This window comes from Pelophylax lessonae (assembly GCF_965119305.1).
Source record: "Pelophylax lessonae genome assembly, chromosome: 2".
Classification (NCBI taxonomy): Eukaryota; Metazoa; Chordata; class Amphibia; order Anura; family Ranidae; genus Pelophylax; species Pelophylax lessonae.
Window position 1 is genome coordinate 124,008,953 of NC_138769.1, and position 25,582 is coordinate 124,034,534.

The 25,582-nt window shown below is 44.0% G+C and overlaps 1 protein-coding gene across 4 annotated transcripts in view; it reads left to right on the plus strand.

Moving 5' to 3' along the window:
* The window catches only part of MYO18A (myosin XVIIIA), a 572,782-nt gene that overhangs the window by 68,683 nt on the left and 478,517 nt on the right, over nt 1-25,582 (plus strand). For all 4 annotated transcript variants that reach the window (XM_082245147.1, XM_082245143.1, XM_082245145.1 and 1 more), the window contains exon 2: nt 18,098-19,220. In XM_082245147.1, coding sequence (XP_082101273.1) covers nt 18,198-19,220 — 1,023 coding nt within the window. In that variant the 5' untranslated portion in view covers nt 18,098-18,197. The remainder of the gene's footprint in view (nt 1-18,097; nt 19,221-25,582) is intronic.

Consider the following 25,582-nt stretch of genomic DNA (forward strand, 5'->3'; position numbering starts at 1 on the left):
AAAAAAAAACATTCCCCTCTGGGAGGTCTATGTATATTACAAGGAATTTAGCAAACCTTGTTGTAGATTCCTACATAGTTACATAGTAGTTGAGGTTGAATAAAGACAATAGTCCATCCAGTTCAACCTGTGTAGGTGTGTGTGGCCGTAATCATCTCTCATAGCCCTGAATGTTTTTATCCTTGAGATGTACGTCTAAGAGTCTTTTAAAATACCTTTTTGTTATTCTTAAGAAATCATTGTGTGTTTTTCTGTAAGCCCACAACAGTAAAATCAGTCTGTATGTGCAGTAAAGCATGCTGGTTATACTCACTGTGGAACCTAAGGGGTTAATCCTCTGCCTTGTGTATGAAGGCTGTTTGATCCTGTCTCTCGGATCCTCCTCCTTTACCTGACTCCAACCCATCTCGTGATAGAACAGAGCATTAGGAGTCAGGCTGTACATGCTCAGTTTGGTGTGTATTGCTAGAGAGTTTTTGGGAGAGTGCATGTGGTCAACACAGGGCCAATCAGCACTGTGCAGACAGAGGTTCAGGGAGAATGAAAAATTCAGGGAAAAATGATAGAACATTCCCAATAAATTCATCATTTATGGCAAAATTTGTATTTTGCCACATATTTTTGGTAAAAATCCCAAACTAGGGGAAAATTTATGTCATTTATATTTATTTATTTATTTATTTTTACTAGTAATGGCGGCAATCTGCGTTTTTTTTTTTTTTTTTTTTTTTTTCTTGCGGGACTGCAACATTGCGGCGCACAGATCGGACCCCTAAGTGACATTTTTGACACTATTAGGGGGACCAGTGACATTACTTCAAGCTGTTGTATCCTCAGAAAAAAAAAAAACACAAAAAACAAACCCTGCAAGACAAAGGCATAATGAGCTAGTATGCATTGCATACTAGCTCATTATGAAATACTTACCTTAGAGCGAAGCCCTGACACGGTCGCCCGGACACAGCTGAGGCAGCTGACCTCTTCCCTCTGCGTCTCTTCTGGGTTCGGCAGGTCCAGCGCTGTGAGTGGCCGGAGCCCAGAGGATGTCACTCCCGCGCATGCGCGCAGGAGTTCACTTTCCGGCGAGAAGCTTCAGAGCGCATGCGCCACTGGTGTCAGTGGCTGCATGCAGGACAAATATCTCCTAAACCGTGCAGGTTTAGTAGATATTAATTTTACCTACAGGTAAGCCTTATTAAGCTTACCTGTAGGTAGAAGTTAAAAAGCGGAGTATACTACCACTTTCAGTAATCAGTGCTAAAAATATGCACTATTACTGTACTAATGACACTGGCAGGGAAGGGGTTAACACCAGCGGCGATCAAAGTGTTAAATGTGAGCCTAGGGGGTGATTCTAACTGTGTGGGGGCAAGACTTGGTGGATGGAAACAGGGCTCCTGTGTTCCGAAATAACATGAACACAGGAGCCCTGTTTCAGTCAGTGACAGATGAGCGGTGTGCCGTGTTTACTTCGGTCGCCCGAGAACCCCTCCCACGAGCCGACGTTCCCATACGTCGGTTTGCGCACGAGAGCCAGCCTGCCGCAGTATATCTGGGGCGGCTGGTCTTTAAGTGGTTAAAGAGATGAGGTGGCAACCCTATGCTCCACCTGTACCTGCAAGGCTCTGAGGAAAGCTGCTGGGTCTGCATCCCTTTAGACGTGTTCCTATTGGGAGTATCTCACCCAAAAAATTTTTTCGGATGCCCAAAATCTGACTTGTGTCTTAGGCAGACTTCTGAGAAAATTGGTGAGCCAATCACACAAGCAGGAAATGAAGTTTCTTGGAGGATTTTTGTACACGTTTTGGTAGTCCTATTGCATTCCATTTTTCAGAAAATGACAGAGCTGCAGATTGAAAAGGAAAGATCATTTTTAATAATATTCAATTACGATATGACTTGTGTCACAATAGTATATGCTATATTATTTTTTTTTTTTCTTTCTTCCATGCTATTTAGGATTGAGAAAATGACATGTATTACTAGCCCTAAATTGGCCATAAATTAACCACTTAAGCCCCGGAAGATTTTACCCCCTTCCTGACCAGGGGGTATTTTGCGATTCGGCACTGCGTGACTTTAACGGACAATTGCGCGGTTGTGCGACGTTGTACCTAAACGAATTTGACGTCCTTTTTTTCCCACAAACAGAGCTTTCTTTTGGTGGTATTTGATCACCTGTGCGTTTTTTTTTTTTTCTTTTTTTTTTTTTTTTTTTTTGATCATGCGCTATAAACAAAAAAAGAGCGTCAATTTTGCAAAAATAACAATATATTTCACATTTTTTTTTTATATGAAATTCCCCCCCAAAAAAATTTAAAAATCAAAATTTTTTTAACATTTTCGGCCAATTTGTTTTATGCTACATATGTTTGGTAAAAAAAAATCTCAAAAAGCGTATTTTGATTGGTTTGCGCAAAAGTTATCGCGTTTACTAACAAAGGGAAAGATTTTTGTCATTTTTGTTGGTTTTTTTTTAATGCGTAATAGCGACGATCTGCGATTTTTTTTTTTTTTTTTTTTTTTGCGGTACTGCGACATTGTGGCGAACAGATCGGACTCTTGACTGACATTTTTGACACTTTTGGGGTTACCAGTGACATTACTGCAGTAATCAGTGCTATACATATGCACTGTTACTGCAAAATTACACTGGTAGTGAAGGGGTTAACTTTATTTGAGACGGAGGGGCTGTGTGTGTCCCTAGGGGCGTGATTCTAACTGTGATTGGCTGTCTGTTGAGCTGTAGAAACAGTGATCAACTGTTGAACCGTGTGATCACAGTTTCTATACAGGGGAGAATGACAGGCGGCTTGTTTACACAAGCTGCCTGATTTTCTCCCTCTGCAGCGGCGATCGCAGAGTGACCGGCAGACCCGGACACCCGCGGGGGGGTCCGTGACCACGCGGGAGCGGGAGCGCGCCTCCGGCGGCGCGCGCTCGCTCCCTAGACCCTCACAGGCTAGCGACATAGACCTACGTCACTTTGCCTGTGAGGGGCTGACTGCCGATGTAGATAGTCGTGCGGCAGTCGGCAAGTGGTTAAAAAAACTCTATATATATATATATATATATATATATATATATATACTTTGACTTATGTATATGGATATTATCCCTGCTGATTCAGCAATTAGCCTTTGCGCCAGATACATTGTGTTGGTAACCTGAAAAGGTGCCTTCTATAGTGTGAATGGGCCCTAATCTAACCTGAAAAGGGGCCTGCTACAAGTGTGAATGGGCCCTATGCTAACCTGAAAAGGGGCCTGCTACAAGTGTGAATGAGGCCCTAATTCATAACAACTGATTTGTATTTCTCTTTACTGAAGTCCAAAAAATAAGATTAATTCTGATTGGCTTCTATCCTTTCTTTTATTGGTAGCACTTCAGGTTCAAGGGTCCTGTGGATTTACAGTCCTCCAGTCATAACCGCAGGGGATAGGCAGACACTGTTTTGTACTTCTTTGGTCGAGTTATCTTCAGACAATCCCCAAATTAAGATAGAAAGATTTTCGTAGTCACCACATACCAATGGCCTCTTATATCTGAGTGCCTCTTGTGTTTGTCTGTGTACAAAGGGCCGTCTCTGCATAATAAACAACCGTGCACTAGTGTGACTCCTCTGTAAAGTACATAGAGTAAACAATGTAACCACTAATCTGCCTGGCTTGGTTTTCAACTTTCCAACCCATGCTTCTGTCTGCTCACAAACTGTTTATAGAAGAGTCACATAAAGGTGTCCATAGACCTGGGAGGATGGTCAGATGTGCGTAGAAATGATCAGCTTGAATGAGAAGGGGGGGAAAGCCACTTACTGTAGAGTGGATAATGGCATTAGGGACAGGTTCTACAATATGTGTTGTACCCCAAGAACTTTTGGCTGGCACCATGTAGAAAATTGTGGGTGACTGTTGTATTAACTTGGTTTTTAATGGATGTTCTACAATAAGGACCCATTCACACTGGTACGTTCTCTTTGTATAGCACCCCTTTGCATGCAATCTCAGATGAGAACCATTGAGAAAAAGGAAAATAGTGCAAATTGCTGTGAAGGAGCGCGGCTGCCTGCCCCCCGGCAGCACGCACGCTCAGAAACGCGTCGCATTCTAAGTGACGTCATCCACATGCTACTGCTGACCAAGCCTCGTTTTCTATCCACGGACTTCAGAGCCTCGCTCTTGCTCCTGCTCCGCCGTCATTGCCGGCAACGGTGAAGAGGAGACCAGTCCCCGTGGGATGGCAGCACGGACCGGATGATCTCTTCCCCCCATTGACCAGTCTTGGAGTTCCCAGGAGGGTCTCTTCACTTGCTTTTATCTACGCACAGATGTGAGTGCAAATTTTTATTAATAAATGTGTTTTATAGTCCAAACTTAGAGGCGCCTCTCTCTCTTTTTGTCTCCTTGCAAAGCAGCTCGAGCTCAGTGATGTTGGATGGAGAGCGTTTGTGAACAGCAGTTTTCAGTTCTTTCCACAGATTCTCGATTTGGATTCAGGTCTGGACTTTGACTTGGCCATTCTAACACTTGGATATGTTTATTTGTGAACCATTCCATTGTAGATTTTGCTTTATGTTTTGGATCATTGTCTTGTTGGAAGACAAATCTCCGTCCCAGTCTCAGGTGTTTTGCAGACTCCATCAGGTTTTCTTCCAGAATGGTCCTGTATTTGGCTCCATCCATCTTCCCATCAATCTTAACCATCTTCCCTGTCCCTGCTGAAGAAAAGCAGGCCCAAACCATGATGTTGCCACCACCATGTTTGACAGTGGGGATGGTGTGTTCAGGGTGATGAGCTGTGTTGCTTTTACGCCAAACATAACGTTTTGCATTGTTGCCAAAAAGTTCGATTTTGGTTTCATCTGACCAGAGCACCTTCTTCCATATGTTTGGAGTGTCTCCCAGGTGGCTTGTGGCAAACTTTTAACCACACTTTTTATGGATATCTTTAAGAAATTGCTTTCTTCTGCCCCTCTTCCATAAAGGCCAGATTTGTGAAGTATACGACTGATTGTTGTTCTATGGACAGAGTCTCCCACCTCAGCTGTAGATCTCTGCAGTTCATCCAGAGTGATCATGGGCCTCTTGGCTGCATCTCTGATCAGTCTTCTCCTTGTATGAGCTGAAAGTTTAGAGGGACGGCCAGGTCTTCGTAGATTTGCAGTGGTCTGATACTCCTTCCATTTCAATATTATCGCTTGCACAGTGCTCCTTGGGATGTTTAGAGCTTGGGAAATCTTTTTTGTATCCAAATCTGGCTTTAAACTTCTCCACAACAGTATCTCGGACCTGCCTGGTGTGTTCCTTGTTCTTCATGATGCTCTCTGCACTTTAAACGGACCTCTGAGACTATCACAGTACAGGTGCATTTATACGGAGACTTGATTACACACAGGTGGATTCTATTTATCATCATTAATCATTTAGGTCAACATTGGATCATTCAGAGATCCTCACTGAACTTCTGGAGAGAGTTTGCTGCACTGAAAGTAAAGGGGCTGAATAATTTTGCACGCCCAATTTTTCAGTTTTTTATTTGTTAACAAAGTTTGAAATATCCAATAAATGTCGTTCCACTTCATGATCATGTCCCCACTTGTTGTCAATTTTTCACAAAAAATTACAGTTTTATATCTTTGTTTGAAGCCTGAAATGTGGCAAAAGGTTGAAAAGTTAAAGGGGGCCGAATACTTTCACAAGGCACTGTATAACGCAAAAAATTAAAATCGCATGGGTGATCAAATACCACCAAAAGAAAGCTCTATTTGTGGGAAAAAAGGAGGTAAATTTTGTTTGGGTACAGTGTTGCACGACCGCGCAATTGTCCGTTAAAGTAACGCAGTGTCGAATCGCAAAAGAGGGCCTGGTCATTATAGGGGCAAATCCTTCCGGACCAGAACTGATTAATGTGACTCCAGTGCTGACATAGATAGACAATCAAGAATGCTGTGTAGGTGTATTTTTATAAATGCAAGCAGTATAAGTAGGTAAATTTGACCTGTTGTCTGTCACTGTACAGCAGGGCTGAGGTGTGAGAGGAAGAAGCAGCCCAATGAGCCAAATCAGTCCATGTGACAAGATGAATGCTGATATGAAGAGAAATCAGAGTGACCGAGAGATAAACTTATCACTGGACTGCTGCTTCAGCGGCCCAGTCACAGACTGGGGTGAGTCCAGGATGACCTGGGCTCAGAGGAAACGTGTTGAATGATGCTGGCCATCAGACAGAAGAAAACTAGCAGTAGAAAAGTACTACAAGGGAATCTCTGAATTGAAGCTGGTTTATGTAATTTTATTGGCCTCTGAATGCAGGCATTGAGGCCAGTATATCATTTTTTTTTTCTAGTGTTTCTAACCTCCAGGTGCTGTGTGCAGGCAGCCCATTTACGTCTATTAGGATGCAGCGGCTGCACGGACACAGTTATGGTTTATTTAGCTGAACACTGTTTCATCTTATTTATTTGTTCTCCGGGTTCATTTACACCAGTCTGCATGCTAAAACCTGCGAGCTGGTGTCCATTGTGTAGTGACAGTGACTTGATTGAAATGTCAGCAAACAACATTTTGTCACTTCTATGCACTGCGATGCCGTGAAAAAATGTGCTGGCATGTACTGAGGTACAGTGTGACTAAAATGCAGTATGCATGTTTGCAAGCTAATAAATAATGACTCCCTGATTATTTCCTGCATATAGTTTCTAATATATCTCCATGTTCTTTTTCCAGTCACTTGACTGCAAAGCATCAGAGAATGTGTCTGTGCAGGGACAAGGCCACTCCAGCCTTAAAGGGATTGTAAAGGCAGAAGGTTTTTGTTATCTTAATGCATTCTATAAAAAGATAAAAAGGCTTTCTGTGTGCAGCAGCCTCCCTCAGCCCCCCAATACTTACCTGAGCCCATCTTTGTTCAGCGATGTTGCAGGAGTTTCTCACTGCCAGGGACTCCCCACCTCATTGGGCGACAGCAGCGTGGTGCAATTGGCTGCTTTCAATCAGTCAGTCAGGCAATCCAGGGGGGGGGGGGGGGGCTCTCTGTCTGAATGGTGACAGGGAGCTGTGGCTCGGCAAGAAGCTTGCTGTGGGGGCACTCAGCAGGAGGGAGGGACCCGGAGCGCAGAGGAGGGACCCGAGAAGAGGAGGATCGGGGCCAATCTGTACAAAATCACTACATAGAGCAGGTAAGTAGAACATGTTTGTTAAAAAAAAGAAAAAAAGAGACTTTACAAATAACTTTTAAACTAGAAGGCTACATTCACACCTGAGCGTATCTTTTTCAGGTGTTTTCAGGCTTATTTCATGTGTTGTTTTTCAGGCTTATTTCATGTGTTGTTTTTCAGGCTTATTTCATGTGTTGTTTTTCAGGCTTATTTCATGTGTTGTTTTTCAGGCTTATTTCATGTGTTGTTTTTCAGGCGTATTTCAGGTGTTTTTTTTCAGGCGTATTTCATGTGTTTTTTTTCAGGCGTATTTCATGTGTTTTTTTTCAGGCGTATTTCATGTGTTTTTTTTCAGGCTTTTTTCAGGCAATTTTTGCAGGTGTTTGCAGGCAGGCATTGACATTTAACAAAAACGCTTGTAATCTGCCAAAAAAAAAAAAGCTCATGTACTTTTTTGAGCTTCAGGCGTTTTGCATTAGGTGACAAAACGCTCAGATGTGAACAGAGGCCAGTGAAATGAAAAGGGATTTTGTTTTTTGGGCGTTTTTGAGACTTTAGAGATGAATGTTTTACGAGCTGAAATACGCTCAGGTGTGAACAGGGCCTAAGTTCACCTTTTTGTAACATTTTACATCCATATTCAGGGTGTAATCAGTTACAATTGCACCAGCTACCACCCAGTCTCCATTTTGACTGTAAGCAGGAAATTTTCTCTCCCCGCTTACGGTCACCACCCAAAAGGAAAAAAAAAAAAAAAAAAAAAGGATTCTGTGAATGGGAAAACTACAAGTCCCAACAGCCTTTGTGGCTGCCAACTTGTAGTTCTCTCAATGAACTACTAGGGTGCGTTTGATCGCTCTAGGTCAGTGGCTCTCAACTCAAGTCCTCAGGACCCACTAACAGGCCAGGTTTGCAAGATAACTGAAATACATCACAGGTGATATAATTTCCTGCTGAGTGATTTCAGTATTCTAGTCTGCATCTCCCCAAGGTAATACTTAAAATCTGGCCTGTTAGTGGGTCCTGAGGACAGGAGTTGAGAACCACTGTTCTAGGTAGATCATAGAGCTTCCTGTCAGTGTAAGTGCCTGGCCCGTACCGGAGGCGGTTATCGTGAGTGCAATGCTTTACAGTTCCCCAGGAAAAAAAAAAGCCTTTTTTTTATTTATTTATTTTTTAACCTGCAAAAAAAAGTGCATTTACTATTTTTTTGGGAAAAGTGAATTTATCCTTTAAAGTAGTGACATTATTCCACTGGTGTCCATAGTTGTAGGCGTTGTGGAATTCACACCAACCAGCCGCACACATATGCTTGCTGGAGCTTTGCCATCACATGACCGCTTGGAAAAAGTTTAGGGGAAAAGCTATTTGTATTGAGATTTATTAGTAACCATATGCAGGAATTATAACCGCAACATTTTTAAGGTGGATGATTGTATTTTATTTCATTCTACTTCTTCTACTTTAAATAACCCAAGCCATATCAAATGTGCTATTCGAGGAAAAGGTACACATTGCTTATCATAGTTCTTAATCAGATGAAAATCTGCTGAAAAGAAGTTTACCAGCTTATCAGCTCATCATGAAAAACATGTGTAAGAGGTTTAATTGGATTTTCCTGGCCTGTTCTCTGTTTGATGTCACTGTAAAGGCAGCCAGTTAGGAAACCCCCTTTTACTGAAAGAATGTTAATACTCCCAGTGGTAGAAGATAAATTGTGTCTGTGTCCATCTTTGGATGGAAATCTAAAGTAAGTGATCTATGGACAATTTGATGTCAGGCAAGCTGTTGCCTGTAGACCTTTCCTGAAAAAATGCGCAGAATTGTTTCTTTGGTGTGCAGCCATGTGACCTGCAATGCAGTGACCTCTGTACATCATTAGATTGAGAAGGTCCACAGGGAGGTTCTTTTTTATTCCTCATATCGCCCTATGTTGTTACTGAACTGCACTTTAATAATATTTGCAAATGTCCTGGCCACCAGGTTGATGAAGGTGCTTGCCTTCCTGGTTAACATAGATCAAACGGAGTTCTTGCCTGGTAAGTCAACTGATGTTTATCTTTTGTAGAGTTTTCACTCACTTACAGCTGCCCTCAGTTACTGTGATACTAGAGTACTGGTGACCCTTGATATCAAAAAAGCTTTCAATTCTGTTTACTGGGGCTACACGATTTCTGTTTTGGATGTACTAGGGTTTGGCCCGGGTTTTTCGCAGATGGATCAATGTATTATACAAATCTCCAATATATCAAATAAAATGGGGGAAGCTCTTTTCTCCCTTTTTCAATAGGGTGGAGGACGAGGAAGGGTTGTCCCCTCTCCCTGGCCTTTTTAGCAATGATGGAACCCATTGCCCCAGTATTGAGGTTCTCTGAATAGGTGTTCAGGATACAAGTAGGCCCCATAGAAGAGAAATTAACAATGTACGCAGATGACCTTGTACTCTAACTCAGGGATCCGGAACCATTGTTGAGAAAAGCTTTTAGGCGCTATTCCCAATTTGAAGACTTTTCTGGACTGCAGGTAAATTAGAATAAGTACCTGATATTTCCTACTGACCCTAGTTGACTCAAATCTACTCCTAAAATGGACAGACACTTTTTGATATTTGGGTATTGCTATCTGATTTTTGTAAATTCAACTTATTCCCATTATTGCAACTCATGAAATAATAATTTTTAGGCATGGGGGAATCTGCCATTTTCTCTCATTGACAGGATTAACCTGGTGAAAAGGAAGATACTTCCTCCAGTTTTTTTGGCGGACCCGATCGAACCATCCATTGCTCTTTATGGAGCAGCGAGTGTCAGTGGACATGTGTCTGTTGGCACCCGCCCACATCCGATCCAATCCTATCTGCTAAACAGGGATGAGCTTGAGCGTGTTCGAGTTCATACGTGCCCGATCCCGCCAGGAAACCGACACTGCACTCTGCTAATCACAGGCAGTGAGACATTTCCCAATCTGCAACTGCACAGATCGGGAAATGTCTCACTGCCTGTGATTAGTGGAGTGCAGTGTTGACTTCCTGGCGGGATCAGGCACGTAGCAACTCGAACACGCCTGAGCTCATCTCTAATGCTAAAAACAGAGAGATGGGGATGTGTTCCCTATTCATCTGGCAGATCTGCTTGGATGACAGTCAGATGTAAATGGACAGGCCCTTTTACATCCAACAGCCTTAACAGAAGAGTCGGCTGTGTCTGTCTGCTCTGCAAATACGGAGCGGACACGGATCAGCAGACAGATTCCCCGCTGAGCGGGTGGACTGCAACAGGACCCGCCTGTGTGGAAGGGAAAGCCAATAAAAATGATTAAAAAAAAATGTTTTTCATGTTTACTGTTGTACCTGCCAAAGGATTTTGGCCAGCTATTCCTGTGATTTATACACCTTGGCTGTTTATTGAAATGACTCTGATGGGACTGCCATTCCCTGGTTTAGCATTCCTGCATCTTACCTACATGATGCTTACATGAGCGTTTACTCCCTGCCCAAAACCAGTGCTGCAAGCGGGTGACATAGGAAGCTGTACCTGTTGAAATGAGAAGTTAGAATTAGGAACTACATTTCTAATGTTTGACTGTAGTGTGTACACGACAAGGTAAAACATATAGCCGTTTGGCCCTATTTTCCTGTCCTGGGTGAAGTTATTGTACTATCAACCGACGGCTTCCATTAGGGAGGGAGGTAGGGTCTCTGCATGCTTTTCTCTGGGAAGAGGGACGAGGCAGGGGTGTCCGCTGTCACCCCTATTGTTTGCCATAGCGATAGAGCCCCTTGCAGCGCGCATTAGGGCCCAGCAGTCCATCGTGGGGTTCCGCTATGGTCCCTATCAGGATAAAGTCCTGCTCTACGCGGACGATATGCTCCTGACGTTGGGAGATACTGATGTTTCCCTGAGCACTGTTATGGCGGTTATTACTGAGTTTGGTCGGTTTTCCGGACTCACTATAAACTGGTCCAAATCGGCCCTTCTGCAGGTTGCCCCTTCCCCGGGTCCCCACTGTCCGGTCCCCGTGGTCCAGCAGTTTAAATATCTGGGAGTCGTGGTTTCTGCGGATCCAACCCAGTATGGCTCACTTAATATTAGTCCCCTTCTCACCAGATTCCGTGATAAAATCAGGACTTGGAACAAACTCTGGCTTTCACTAGCCGGTAGAGTTAACCTTATAAAGATGGTATTGATGCCGCAATTATTATATTTCCTCCATAATTCTCCTGCTGTAGTTCCACTGCACACCTTTCGCATAGTTAATACTCTATTCCGAACCCTTCTGTGGAGGGGTAAGGCAGCTAGAGTACGTTTGGAGCAATTACAGAAACCTCGCGAAGGGGGGGGCCTCGCTCTTCCCAATCCGTGGTTGTACTATCTGTCCTCCCAGTTGCAGCATCTGGTGGGGGCGGTGTCCGGGACGCATACTGGGGCGGCACTGGGGGTTATGCAGTGGTTTGCAGGTGCGCGTGGGGTGCCGGAAGGTCTTGAGGCGCAGCTTTTTACTAAACCCAACAAGCGTTTCCCGACATATAGATTATTACAAAAAATATGGGACAAAACTAAACAACTTCAGGGAGCCATGGGCTACACTAATTTCAGTCCGATTTGGGACAATAAGACTTATCCTGAATTATGTAAGTTGGACCAGGCAGATAGGTGGCGAGTATACGGGGTGACTCACCTTACGCATGTTTTGCGGGAGGGGTCCCTCCTGACTTTTGAGCAGCTTAAGGAGCGATTCTCGCTGCCGGACAGTATGCGGTTTTATTACTTTCAAAACATATAGCCGTTTTGTGTATTTAGTAGTTTGATTGGAGTTACCCTTTGTTTTAAGTACTGCTGCGAAAAATGACTGACTTAAATCTTTAAAGTAAAAAAAAAATAATAATAATTATATATACACACACAGTATCTCACAAAAGTGATTACACCCCTCACATTTTTGTAAATATTTTATTATATCTTTTCATGTAACGACACTGAATACATGACACGCTGCAATGTAAAGTAGTGAGTGTACAGCTTGTATAACAGTGTAAATTTTCTGTCCCCTCAAAATAACTCGACACACAGCCATTAATGTCTAAACCACTGGCAACAAAAGTGAGTACACCTCTAAATGAAAATGTCCAAATTGGGCCCAATTAGCCATTTTCCCTCCCTGGTGTAATGTGACTTGTTAGTGTTACAAGGTCTCTCATACTGGTCACTGGAAGTTAAACATGGCATTTCATGGCAAAGAACTCTCTGAGGGTCTGAAAAAAAGAATTGTTGCTCTACGTAAAGATGGCCTAGGCTATAAGAAGATTGCCAAGACCCTAAAACTGAGCTGCAGCACGGTGGCCAAGACCATACAGTGGTTTAACAGGACAGGTTCCACTCAGAACAGGCCTTGCCATGGTCGAACAAAGAAGTTAAGTGCACTTGCTCAGCATCATATCCATAGGTTGTCTTTGGGAAACAGACATATGAGTGCTGCCAGCATTGCTGCAGAGGTTGAAGGGGTGGGGTGGGTCAGCCTGTCAGTGCTCATACCATACACCGTACACTGTATCAAATTGATCTACATGGCTGTCATCCCAGAAGGAATCTTCTTCTAAAGATAATGCACATTATGGATTACTGGAGCCATGTCCTGTGGCTTGATGAGAACAAGATAAACTTATTTGGTTCAGATGGTGTCAAGCATGTGTGGCGGCAGGTGAGGCGTACAAAGACAAGTGCGTCTTGCCTACAATCAAGCATGGTGGTGGGAGTGTCATGGTTTGGGGCTGCATGAGTGCTGCCGGCACTAGGGAGCTACAGTTCATTGACGGAACCATAAATGAAACAGCAGAGCATGATCCCCTCCCTTCCGAGACCGGGCCGCAGGGCAGTATTCCAACATAATGACCCCATACACACCTTCAAGTGCACCACGGCACACTGCATCAAATGCAGACCAATTTGATGCAGTGTGCTTTGTATGGTCTGAGCACTGAAAGGCAACCCCACCCCTTCAACCTCTGCAGCAATGCTAGTAGCATTCTTGCCTCTATTTCTCAAAGACAACTTTTAAATATGATGCGGAGTATGTGCACTTAACTTCTTTGGTCGACAATGGTGAGGCCTTTTCTGAGTGGAACCTGTCTGTTAAACTGCTGTATGGTCTTGACCACCGCGCTGCAGCTCAGTTTCCGGATCTTGGCAATCTTATTATAGCCTAGGCCATCTTCTATATAGAGCAACAATTCTCTTTTTCAGATCCTCAGAGAGTTCTTTGCCGTGAGGTGCCATGTTGAACTTCCAGTGACCACTATGAAAGAGCGAGCATGAACACCAAAACTTAACACACCTGCTCTCCATTCACACCTGAGACCTTTTAATGCTAACGAGTCGCAGGACATCGGGGAGGGAAAATGGCTAATTGGGCCCAATTTGGACATTTTTACTTAGAGGTGTATTCAATTTTGTTGTCAGCGGTTTAGACATTAATGGCTGTGTGAGTTATTTTGAGGGGACAACAAATGTACACTGTTAAACAAGCTGTACACTCGCGTTGCAAAGTGTAATTTATTCAGTGTTGTCACATGAAAAGATATAATAAAATATTTACTAAACTGTTAGGGGTGTACTCAGTGGTGGGATTCAAAAATTTTAGTAACCAGTTCCGACTTTCAGTAAAGGGGTCCGATCTGTTCGCCGAAAATGTCGCAGTCCCGCTAAAAAAAAAAAAATCGCAGATCGCCGCCATTACTAGTAAAGAAAAAAAAAGACATAAATCTTTCCCGTAGTTAGTAGACATGATAATTTTGCGCAAACCAATCAAAATACGCTTATTGCGATTTTTTTTTTTTTTTTTAACCAAAAAGATTTAACAGAAAACAAATTGGCCTAAAATGATAAAAAAAATTGCTTTGTGTGAGTTTCACCTCAGGGGTCTCATCATCCCCGTTGGGCAGCAGTAGGTCCCCCAGAACCCCCTGTAGGGAAGGAGCTCCTGGTGGGAGATGGCCACGGAGAAGCCTTAAGGCGAGAAGGGGTCCCTGTCCAGCGCCCTGTCTCCAGGTCTCCAGGGAGAGAAGGGGTCCCTGTCTCCAAGGGGAGAAGGGGTCCCTGACTCCAAGGGGAGAAGGGGTCCCTGTCTCCAGGGGAGAAGGGGTCCCTGACTCCAGGGGAGAAGGGGTCACTGTCTCCAGGGGAGAAGGGGTCCCTGACTCCAGGGGAGAAGGGGTCCCTGACTCTAGGGGAGAAGGGGTCCCTGTCTCCAGGGGAGAAGGGGTCCCTGACTCCAGGGGAGAAGGGGTCTCTGCCTCCAAGGGGAGAAGGGGTCCCTGACTCCAAGGGGAGAAGGGGTCCCTGTCTCCAGGGGAGAAGGGGTCCCTGCCTCCAGGGGAGAAGGGGTCCCTGCCTCCAGGGGAGAAGGGGTCCCTGCCTCCAAGGGGAGAAGGGGTCCCTGCCTCCAAGGGGAGAAGGGGTCCCTGCCTCCAAGGGGAGAAGGGGTCCCTGCCTCCAAGGGGAGAAGGGGTCCCTGTCTCCAGGGGAGAAGGGGTCCCTGACTCTAGGGGAGAAGGGGTCCCTGACTCTAGGGGAGAAGGGGTCCCTGACTCTAGGGGAGAAGGGGTCCCTGTCTCCAGGGGAGAAGGGGTCCCTGCCTCCAAGGGGAGAAGGGGTCCCTGACTCTAGGGGAGAAGGGGTCCCTGTCTCCAGGGGAGAAGGGGTCCCTGTCTCCAGGGGAGAAGGGGTCCCTGACTCTAGGGGAGAAGGGGTCACTGTCTCCAGGGGAGAAGGGGTCCCTGACTCTAGGGGAGAAGGGGTCCCTGACTCTAGGGGAGAAGGGGTCACTGTCTCTAGGGGAGAAGGTGTCACTGTCTCTAGGGGAGAAGGGGTCCCTGACTCCAGGGGAGAAGGGGTCCCTGACTCCAGGGGAGAAGGGGTCCCTGACTCCAGGGGAGAAGGGGTCCCTGACTCCAGGGGAGAAGGGGTCCCTGACTCTAGGGGAGAAGGGGTCCCTGTCCCCAGGGGAGATAGTGTGGGGTATGGGATGGTGTGTGGGGGATGGGGTCATCTCACTCACCTTTACAAAGCTGCAGGACACTCATCCACAGTCACCGACCTGGGCTTCTTCCAGCAGCAGCATGGATGGGCAATCAGCTCCGAGGGTGACCTGTGTTACTGTGTATGACAGGGTGGAGGAGGGGGGCTAGCCTTGCAGACATCCCTGCTGTGTCCTCCGGCTCTCTTAGTGCACCTGGCTGTGTGCTTCAGTTCATTCACTTGAATTGCGCGGGAGCCGACTGGGGGGGAGGGAGAGGGGGAGTGAGGTCGGGACTCTGGCTGGGGAGGAGAGGAGACTGTGCTGCTTAGTGGAGCAGGAAGGGGGGGGCGACTCAAGACAAGGAGCAGCCAGCGCAGAGGTGAGCAGGAAGCTTTGCTGTCCACCCCCAGAGACAGCTCTTTAATTAGCAACTGCCTATTTAAAGAGCCGTCTCTGCCGCTGCTCTCGGCTTCCACCGGTTCCACGAACTTGTAAAATGTTAGTAACAGGTTCGGTGGAACCGGTGAGAACCGGCTGAATCCCACCACTGGGTGTACTCACTTTTGTGAGATACTATGTGTGTATGTGTGTGTGTGTGTGTGTGTGTGTATGTATGTATGTGTGTGTATTTAACATGTCACCATTTTTCTAAGCAAATATATTTCTAAAGGTTCTATTGACATGACATTTTCACCATATGTCCGTAACAATCCATACATACAAAGAAACCAAAACTAATACATTCATAAATTAGGTTATGTGTAATAAAATGGAATGACACAGGGAAAAAATATTGAACACGCTAACTGAAACATAATACTTCGTACAAAATCCTTAGTTGGTAATGACCGCTTCAAGGCACTAGTCGCATGCATTGCTCATGTGTGATTTTGGCCCATTCTTCCACTCAAACCTTGAATGCTCCGTAGGTCTCATCTATGAACTCTGATCTTTTAGTTCTTTTCATAGATTTTCTGTTGGATTCAAGTCAGGTTATTGTCTAGGCCATTCTAGCAGCTTTATTTTCTTTCTTTGAAACCAATTGAGAGTCTCCTTGACGTAGTGGGATCATTGTCTTGCTGAAATGTTCACCCTCGTTTCATCCTCCTCATCCTGGCAGATGGTGGCAGATTTTGATCAAGAATGTCTTGGTACATTTTCCATTCATCCTTCCGTCAATTATATGACATTTGCCAGTGTCGTATGCTGAAAAACAGCCCCACACCATAATGTTGTCACCTTCAAACTTCATGTTGGTATGGGGGTGTTTTTGGGGTGATGTGTAGTGCCATTTGACCTCCAAAGATGGTGTCTATTATGGCATCCAAAGAGTTCAGTTTTGGTTTCATCTGACCAGACTATATTATCCCAGTATTTCACAGACTTGTCCGAATGTTGTGCTTTTTCTTCATCAATGGAGTCTTGCGGGGTGAGCATGCATACAGGCCATGGCAGTTGAGTGCATTACTTATTATTTTCTTTGAAACGATTGTACCTGCTAATTCCAGTTCTTTCTGAAGCTCTCCATAAGTGGTCCCTGGCTCTTGGAAAACTCTTCTGATATTTTTTTTCACTCCTCGGTCAGAAATCTTTCAATGAGCACCTGGTCATCATCAGTTTACAGTGAAATGATGTTCTTTCCACTTCTGGATTATGGCCCCAACTGTGCTCACTGGAACATTCATAGGTTTAGACAAATAAGGTTGCGAAGGTCTTTTCTTTTACCAGTCATGAGATCAGTTGAGACTGAACCAGCTGATATTAATTTGCACTGACAAGGGGCGGGATTGCTTTCTAATTACTGATAGATTTCAGCTGGTGTCTTGACTTTTCATGCCTTCTTGCACCTCACTTTCTTCATGTGTTCAATACTTTTTCACTGTGTCATTCTATTTTATTATGCATGAAACGTTTTGGTTTCTGAAATGCATAGGTTGTTACTGACATGTGGTGAAACTTTCATGTCAGTAGCAACTTTAGAAATGTATATACCTAGAAAAATGGTGACGTGTTCAATAACTATATATCCATCCCCAAGAAATCGGATTAAGAGTGCCTAGTGTCAGCGCTGTGAACCAATCAGACTCTATTGCATACCACATTGGTGCTATGATAATCTGTTTCAGCCACTAGGACTGAATTGCATTGTTACTCTCTGTTTATATATTGCCTGGCAGGTGTGTGTGCATCACAAGAGCACTTGAAAATAGTTACAAATTGTTTAGCAGGTTAAGACTCCGTTCACACTGGGACGACCTGTCAGGCGACCTGGTCGCCTGACAGGTCGCCGTAGGTCGCCTGCCATAGAGTAGCTGTGGACCCGTTCTAATAGAAGCGACACAAGTCGCTCCGACTTAGAAAAAGGGTCCGGAGCTTCTTTGGGGCGACCTGGAGCGTCCTGCATTGACTTCAATGATATGAAGTCCGTGCCGGCCGCTCCGAGGTCGTGGTGCGAGCTGCGCATCGCGACCTGTGAGGTCGCCCCGGCAAGTGAGGTTGCCCCAGTGTGAACGGGGTCTTAACCATTTGTATGTGTTTCAGTTCTGTGTTCAGTGGTGTGCTTGGAGCTCTGACGTAAAGTAGAGTGAAAATCACACATTTTTCTGGGCACATCAAAGATCCCATTTGCCTTGCTGTAAAGAACTGTTCCTATTGTGTTTTTAATATATAAAATGTATTTGAAGAAATAAATAATCCATTGCTTTTTATTAAAGAGCGTTTCAGTTCAGTTGCTTTAATTGCGTACATAAGTGAGCGTGCTGATATTTAGCTCCAGTAAGTGACTTCTGCAGAAAAGGGCACACAATGGAAATACTGTACTATTGTTAGTGGCAGCATCTGGGTCAGTTTCAGCAGTATTCCTCTGTTTAACCATCCGTGAAGTCATTCTTATCTCATTGTGATCTCTCCTTCTTTTTTTTATTCTAGAGAAATATTTATCTATGAGTCTTGGAGAAACACCAGAAGGAGCATTTTGATCGCCAGAGGGTTTTAGATTCCGCACATTGCGTTATAAAGACATTCCAACATGTTCAACTTGATGAAAAAGGATAAAGAGAAGGATGGAATCAAAAAGGAGAAAAAGAAAGAAAAGAAAGAGAGGATGTCCGCCGCGGAGCTGAAGAGCCTGGAAGAGATGAGCATGAGGAGAGGATTTTTTAACCTTAATCGTTCATCTAAACGGGACTCAAAGACCAAACTGGAAATATCTAATCCTATCCCCATTAAGGTAGCTAGCAGTTCTGAGCTTAACCTTACGGACATTGACTCGGATAATGTCAGCAATAGAGGAAGTGTCCTCTATGATTCTGGACACCTTAGTACTGCTAGCTCCAGTGATGACTTGAAGACTGAAGAGACCAACTTTAAGGGTAGTGTACTTCAGCGTGCTGCTAAGTTTGGTTCCCTTGCTAAACAGAATTCTTCTGGAGTGGCACAAATGGTCAAAAGATTCTCCTTCTCTCAAAAGAGCAAAGATGAAAGCCTGTCTGAAACTTCCACCCCTTCAGAGACATCTGCTGCTCCTTCCCCACAGGTTGAAATCAGAGCATTTGATGCAGAAATCAATAAATATTCTGTGCCTTCAGTGCAAGTGATCCCATCAAACAACAGTCCGAATGTTGTCAAAGTCCCCGAAGTAGTGGGGAAAACCTTTCCAGCAGATTTGAGGTTGCCCTCTGTGCTCCCACCACAGGCACCGGTACCGAGAGAACTGGAGCTTCAGAGAAGAAACACTGGAGATTTTGGCTTTTCGCTACGTAGGACAACTATGCTAGACAGGGCACCTGATGGGCAAGTGTATAGGAGAGTTGTCCACTTTGCAGAGCCAGGTGCTGGTACAAAAGACCTTGCATTGGGCTTGGTTCCTGGTGACCGATTGGTGGAAATAAATGGTCGTAATGTGGAGAATAAATCTAGAGATGAAATTGTGGAGATGATCCGCCAGTCTGGAGATACAGTGAGGTTGAAGGTTCAGCCCATTCCTGAATTGAGTGAGCTAAGCAGAAGCTGGTTGAGGAGCAGTAAAGGGCTACGAAAAGAGGCTAGTGAAGTAAGTATCGTACTACTGAGCTTTTCTAATGCTTTGCCTTTTTCACATTTGGAAATGTCTTCAAATGTTCCAAGCTATTGCAGTCATTATGATACTGCAACCCATTTTTTCCAGGTGGCTATTATTGAAAAACCTCTTGAAGAAAAGTTTGACTGTATATTCCTCCTATTTATTAACTCTTCTTCTTTATCAGTGTATTCTTGGTTATGGTCAGAATTGTTTTCCACGTTTCCGAAATATATATGAATAACAAGTAAAAGCATGACCTCTATCTGTGTGTCTTTTCTATATATTTGCAGATGGAACACTGTTTTTATGATCGCTTTACCATGTCCTAGGTTCCCAGTGTATTTTGGGCTGAAATATGTTACTTCTAGCTTGCGTTGCTTTGTTTTAATACAGATTTTTAAATAGTTTTGTGATTAAACTGGATTCATGTAGGATTTTTTTTCCTGGTAGCACATAACATCTCATTTTCTAAAGGTACCTATTAATGATGCTTATAGGCATTCTTGTGATACTAGTAGTCAGCTGGCAATCCTGGATTTTTCTGACCTATAGAGAATGTTCCTCCAAAACAGGCTGGTGTCTGGATAGGCCTGCTGGGAGCACAGACATACACATTTGTGCAGTACGAGTTTGAATATCTAGAAATAAATCTGTTACGAATGTTTACTTGATGAGCTATGCATACATGATTGAACTTCTGTCTAGCGTCTATGGCAGGGGTTGGCAAACTTTTTGACTCGAGGGCCGCAATGGGTTCATATATTGGACCCGGGGGCTGGACCAAGAGTAGATGGACGGTGTGGTCAATGCAGATTTGTCAGCGTGCCCCCTTTCAATGCAGATATGCCACTGTGCTCCCTTTCAATGCAGATATGCCACTGTGCCCCCTTTCAATGCAGATATGCCATTGTGCCCCCTTTCAATGCAGATATGCCATTGTGCCCCCTTTCAATGCAGATATGCCACTGTGCCCCCTTTCAATGCAGATATGCCACTGTGCCCCCTTTCAATGCAGATATGCCACTGTGCCCCCTTTCATTGCAGATATGCCAGTGTGCCTCCTTTCAATGCAGATATGCCAGGGCCCCCTTTCAATGTAGATATGCCACTGTGCCCCCTTTCAATGCAGATATGCCACTGTGCCCCCTTTCAATGCAGATATGCCACTGTGCCCCCTTTGAAGACTCTATGGCATATCTGAAGATATTCTAGAAATGAGAGTTGTCTGGTTTGCTATGAGTTTTATGCTTCTCCATTGTTCTTGATTTTGTTTTTTTATGATTCAATATCTTTTGTCTGTAGTTAGTTCTGCATCCACATGAAATGCGCTGCACGAAAGTCCATTGATTGTCTTGTGATGTGTAGATGGAAATTGTTTTTATTGCAAGGAAATAATGTGGGTATTATATGTACAACTTTTCCAGTTCAACAATTTTCTAGTAGTTTAGTAGTGCTATTCTACAATAGCTAGCTATATATGAATTTCAATTTGAATAAAGTAATTGTGATGTTTGGTACCTTTTTGCACTTGGCCTACAGTATTGTGTTCTTAAGATTCTGACTGTAGAACACCCACAAGGGTTTTCAGCCCTTCCACACACTACAAATCTTTATTAAAAAAAAAAAAAAAAAAAAAAAAGGAGAAAAAAAAAGTAAAATCTTTAACTTGCATTTTGGGTTTTTCTTGCTATCTCCCTAACTAGATATTTGAAAATTGAGGAGTGCAGTCTTCTGATTCCTGACCATCACTGGTGTAAATGGCATACTTAGCAGTTACTACAGCAGCAGGCTGAGATTGTGATCCCTGACTCACTGAGTTCCGTTATTCAAATTCCAATATGTCAACCACATACACCACTAAACCCTTCTCTCCCCAGTTACTACTGGAGTTTCAGATTAATATAACGAAAAGCATAGCATAAGGGAAAATAAACCGTATGCACAACAGCAAAACTGAATATATATCAAAGTGTTCTAAAACTTGGTGTGTTGCATGTATCCATTTTCTTGATGGAATAAATGTTGGAATTCATAGGATAATCTTGAGTTATGTGACAATTCATACAACCGATAACACTTTCAGTTCTGTTTTCTGTGTATATCGCCTCAGCTGATGCATGCAGCCAGCAATTTGGAGAACTGGATCTGATCAGTGTCCTCTTACAATACACAGAGCAGCTACTGCAGGTTGAAGCTCTGATTTACCCTACAGAGATTGGAAAGGCTTTGACTACCAGTACCCAGGAAAGTTTTTACTGAAATAGATCAGCTCTGATTCTGTGCGCTTATGGCACTTTTCCACTGCAAGTACCGGCTCGGCTCTACTCGGCCCTGCTTGGCCCGGTTTGCTTTTCCACTGCTGGTACCGCATGGTACGGTGTTGGAACGGTTTGGTACAGTATGGTTTGCTTTTCCACTAAAGTAGTACTAAAGTTAAGTGGGTGGGATAACAACGGGGTGGGTGGGATTCTCTGACCAATCAGTGGCTGGTAGTGACTGCTTGCAAAGGATTGTGGGATATGGTACCGGGTATGGTACCTCTTGGAACCACAATCGAGGTGGTACTGTTTTTGAGAGCCGTACCGTTCGGTTCCATGCAGTGGAAAAGCGCAGCCGAACCGTTCCTACACCGTACCATGCGGTACCAACAGTGGAAAAGCACAAAATCGAGCCAAACCGTTCGGTTCCATGCAGTGGAAAAGCGCTACCGTACCGAACCGTTCCTACACCGTACCATGCGGTACCAGCAGTGGAAAAGCACAAAAGCGAGCCAAACCGTTCGGTTCCATGCAGTGGAAAAGCGCTGCCGTACCGTACCGAACCGTTCCTACACCGTACCATGCGGTACCAGCAGTGGAAAAGCACAAAAGCGAGCCAAACCGTTCGGTTCCATGCAGTGGAAAAGCGCCATTAGTGTTTGTGGGGATTCCAGTCAGTCAGACTTGGACAGGAAAACAAACCATTTGTACTGTATTTTTCCATATCTACTGGGAAATTCTGTGGTTAACTTGTGTCAGTCACATGGCTCATAAGGATGTGATCAAGAATAATACTGAACAAAACATATTATATAGTACGTTGCCTTCTTTTGTCTTAAAGCAAATTTGTATTCTACCTATTTAGGACAACGTTTCTGGATAGCCTTGTCTGTTGCCGGTACTTTTCCTTCCTACATTAAATTCACTTTAAAAATGGGAGAAAATACTGCGATAATGTCCGAATAAGCAGCCAGCACAACACAAGACAAATATAAACCACAATATAACAATATGTACAGCGCTACTAAATGATTACCCTTAAGGTAGCCATTAATAATTCCTTAAACCGTGTGTGAATTTCATATATGAAATAATCAAATGTTAAATTAATGTGAAAATACAGAAATCTGATCAGAATACCCATATGTGTATTGAAACTTATAATGTCAATTAATGTAATACAGTAAAGCAAAATAGTGGCATGATATATCACAATGAAAGTGACCTAAAATTTAAGTAAAATGTGCAAAAGTTGAAGTCTATATATCACACACATTTCTGTAATTTCATATTGATTGAATTGGGGACAAGATCCATCTGTTGCCATCCTAATGCCTCGTACACACGCACCTATTTTTGGCCGACCGATCGGCCGACTTTTGTCCAGTGTTGTTGCGTTGGTTGAAATGTGCTCTAGACTGCACACTAATTTTTTCGGCCAACAACAACCAACTTCAGAAGTGATGTCATGTGCTGGTTAACTTTCCGTGTGTTTTTTCTTCTCTGAGCATGCCCAGTCTTGCTCATCAGATTTTTGTCTGCCGAAATCTGTACTGACTGACGAACAATCAGCCGTTCTGTTGACGGCCAACAAAAATTTTATAGCATACACACCAGATTTTGTTCGGCCGAAAAGTCGCAGTCGGTTGTCGAAAGCATCATACTAACAAGCTGACAATCGGCCGATCGGACGTTGGCCAAAAATTTACGGCCAACAATCGGTGCGTGTGTACGAGGCATTACTCCAAAATTGGAAACTTCTGCAAAAAATTGGAAATATTTGAATTGGAAAATTGTCAGTTTAAGGGAAACCAGTCATGAGAGAATATGCAGACTGACAACTTGACCTTAAAATTATGGCTGCCCTGCTTGACCCTCTTATGTCAGTACTTTGAGTCTGGCCCAAAAGGGCATACGGTAGGGGTTCACATCATGTGTTAGGAAAGTCATTGTGGACCTAAACTAGATTGATCTAGTTCAGTGGTCTCCAAACTGCAGCCCTGGGACCGGATGTGGCCCTTTGCTTGCCTTAGCTGGCCTTTGAGGCATTATTACTGACACCAACAATGCGGCATTATTCCTGCCACTGACACAAATAATGGTGCACTATTCCTTCTACTGACACCAAAGATTTGGTATAATTCTTTCCACTGACAACAAAAATGGGGCACTATTCCTCCCACTGACACCAAATGGGGCACTATTCCTCCCACTGACACCAAATGGGGCACTATTCCTCCCACTGACACCAAATGGGGCACTATTCCTCCCACTGACACCAAATGGGGCACTATTCCTCCCACTGACACCAAATGGGGCACTATTCCTCCTACTGACACCAAATGGGGCACTATTCCTCCCACTGACACCAAATGGGGCACTATTCCTCCCACTGACACCAAATGGGGCACTATTCCTCCCACTGACACCAAATGGGGCACTATTCCTCCCACTGACAGCAAATAATTCTTCCCCTAATACCAAAGATCAGGCACTGTTTACTCCCACTGGGCACAGTCTGGCCCCTCTTAGGTCTGAAGGACAGTAAACTCATTTGGAGACCCCTAGATGATGCAGCCTAATTGCTCAACAGTATTATCTATGTAACATTGCTTAATAATGGGTTTATGGAATCCATATTGAAAATGGATGTCCAGGTAATGATTTTGCATTATGTTGCACTAATGAGACATTTCTGTAGATGTTTTAAGTGCTTTGATTTGTGGACATGCTCAAGAAAACATCTTTTCAATTTGGGTAAACCTATGAAAATGATTAAATTGCCATGTCAAATTTGCGTCTATTGCAACATGCTTCATGTAAACTATTGCTTTCAAGTCTGTGTTAACAAATTTTGTTGCAGTTTGTGTATAATCCTAAGAAGTATTCCTATATGCCTGCAGGCAAACTGGCGCTTCAAAGGTTTTTTTTTCTGTCTTTAATTTGAGGTATGTCAAGCTGTTATGTACTTTTCAAAGAAAGCGAACATTATCCATTGAGTGTTCGCTTTTGTGAGTCTGTCAGTTTATAGATATGGGAGCTTCCTAGTTGCTGGGTTGTTTTTGAAAGTGACCGTCAGTCATCCTTATCCTTGCATTGCAATTTGGTATTTATAGTGTCAGGATGTAAATATTTTATCAACTGTTCATTGTCTGACACCTTTACAAGCTGTGCCCTTCCACACGGAATTCAGTTCAGTTGTGTCCTTTGGTTTATTTTCCGTAGGCTACCTTCATTTTTCTGTTCATTATGGGTTTGAGCCTGTGCATGCTAGGGTATTCACTAGTTTAAATACTGCCTTTTCTCATTCTGCTGAAAATACAGAGATGGCATGGAAGGAAGGCTGTAGAGAGACTATTGTATAGAGCAGGGGTATTGAATTAAAATGTATCGAGGTCCGGTCAGTAAAATTTTCTTGTAGCAGAGGTCCGAATATCATGTCGGAACCCGTGGTGTCTTTTCGCATGTGCCAAACAGCATTTCAGTTCTGTGCGATTTTGGAAAAAAAAGGTCAAGGACTTCTTTCTCTATGTTTCTCGTGGGTAGTTCAGCCTGCGATGTGTGCGCCACATGCACAGATCTGAATCCCTCAGTCCCCACTGCTCATCACAGTCCCCTCCGCGCCTTCACATTAAGATCTCCTCTTGATGAGGGTCCTCAGGTTCCCCTTTACATCACCCCCCTCCACTCCTTTCACAGTAATGTTCTCACACTTCCTTGTCATCGACCCTCCCCCCCTTGACAGTACTATCCTCTGCCCCTATTTACATCACCCCCCCCCCACATTACTGTTCTCTGTCCCCACAATCCCCCCCCCCCCCCACAATCCAATCCTGAGCTACCCCGCATTACTGTCCTCAGCCCCTTTCACATTACTCTGCTTATTGTCCCCCACATTACATTTCTTAGCCCACCCACATTACAGTCCTCAGCCTCCCCCAATTTAATGACACACACACACATTACAGTCCTCAGTCCCCCACTTTATTGCCCTCCGCTCTCTCCACATTACAATCATCAGTCCCCCCCACATTACAGTCCTCAGCCTCCCCCAATTTAATGTCCCCCCCTACACACACACAAACACACACTACA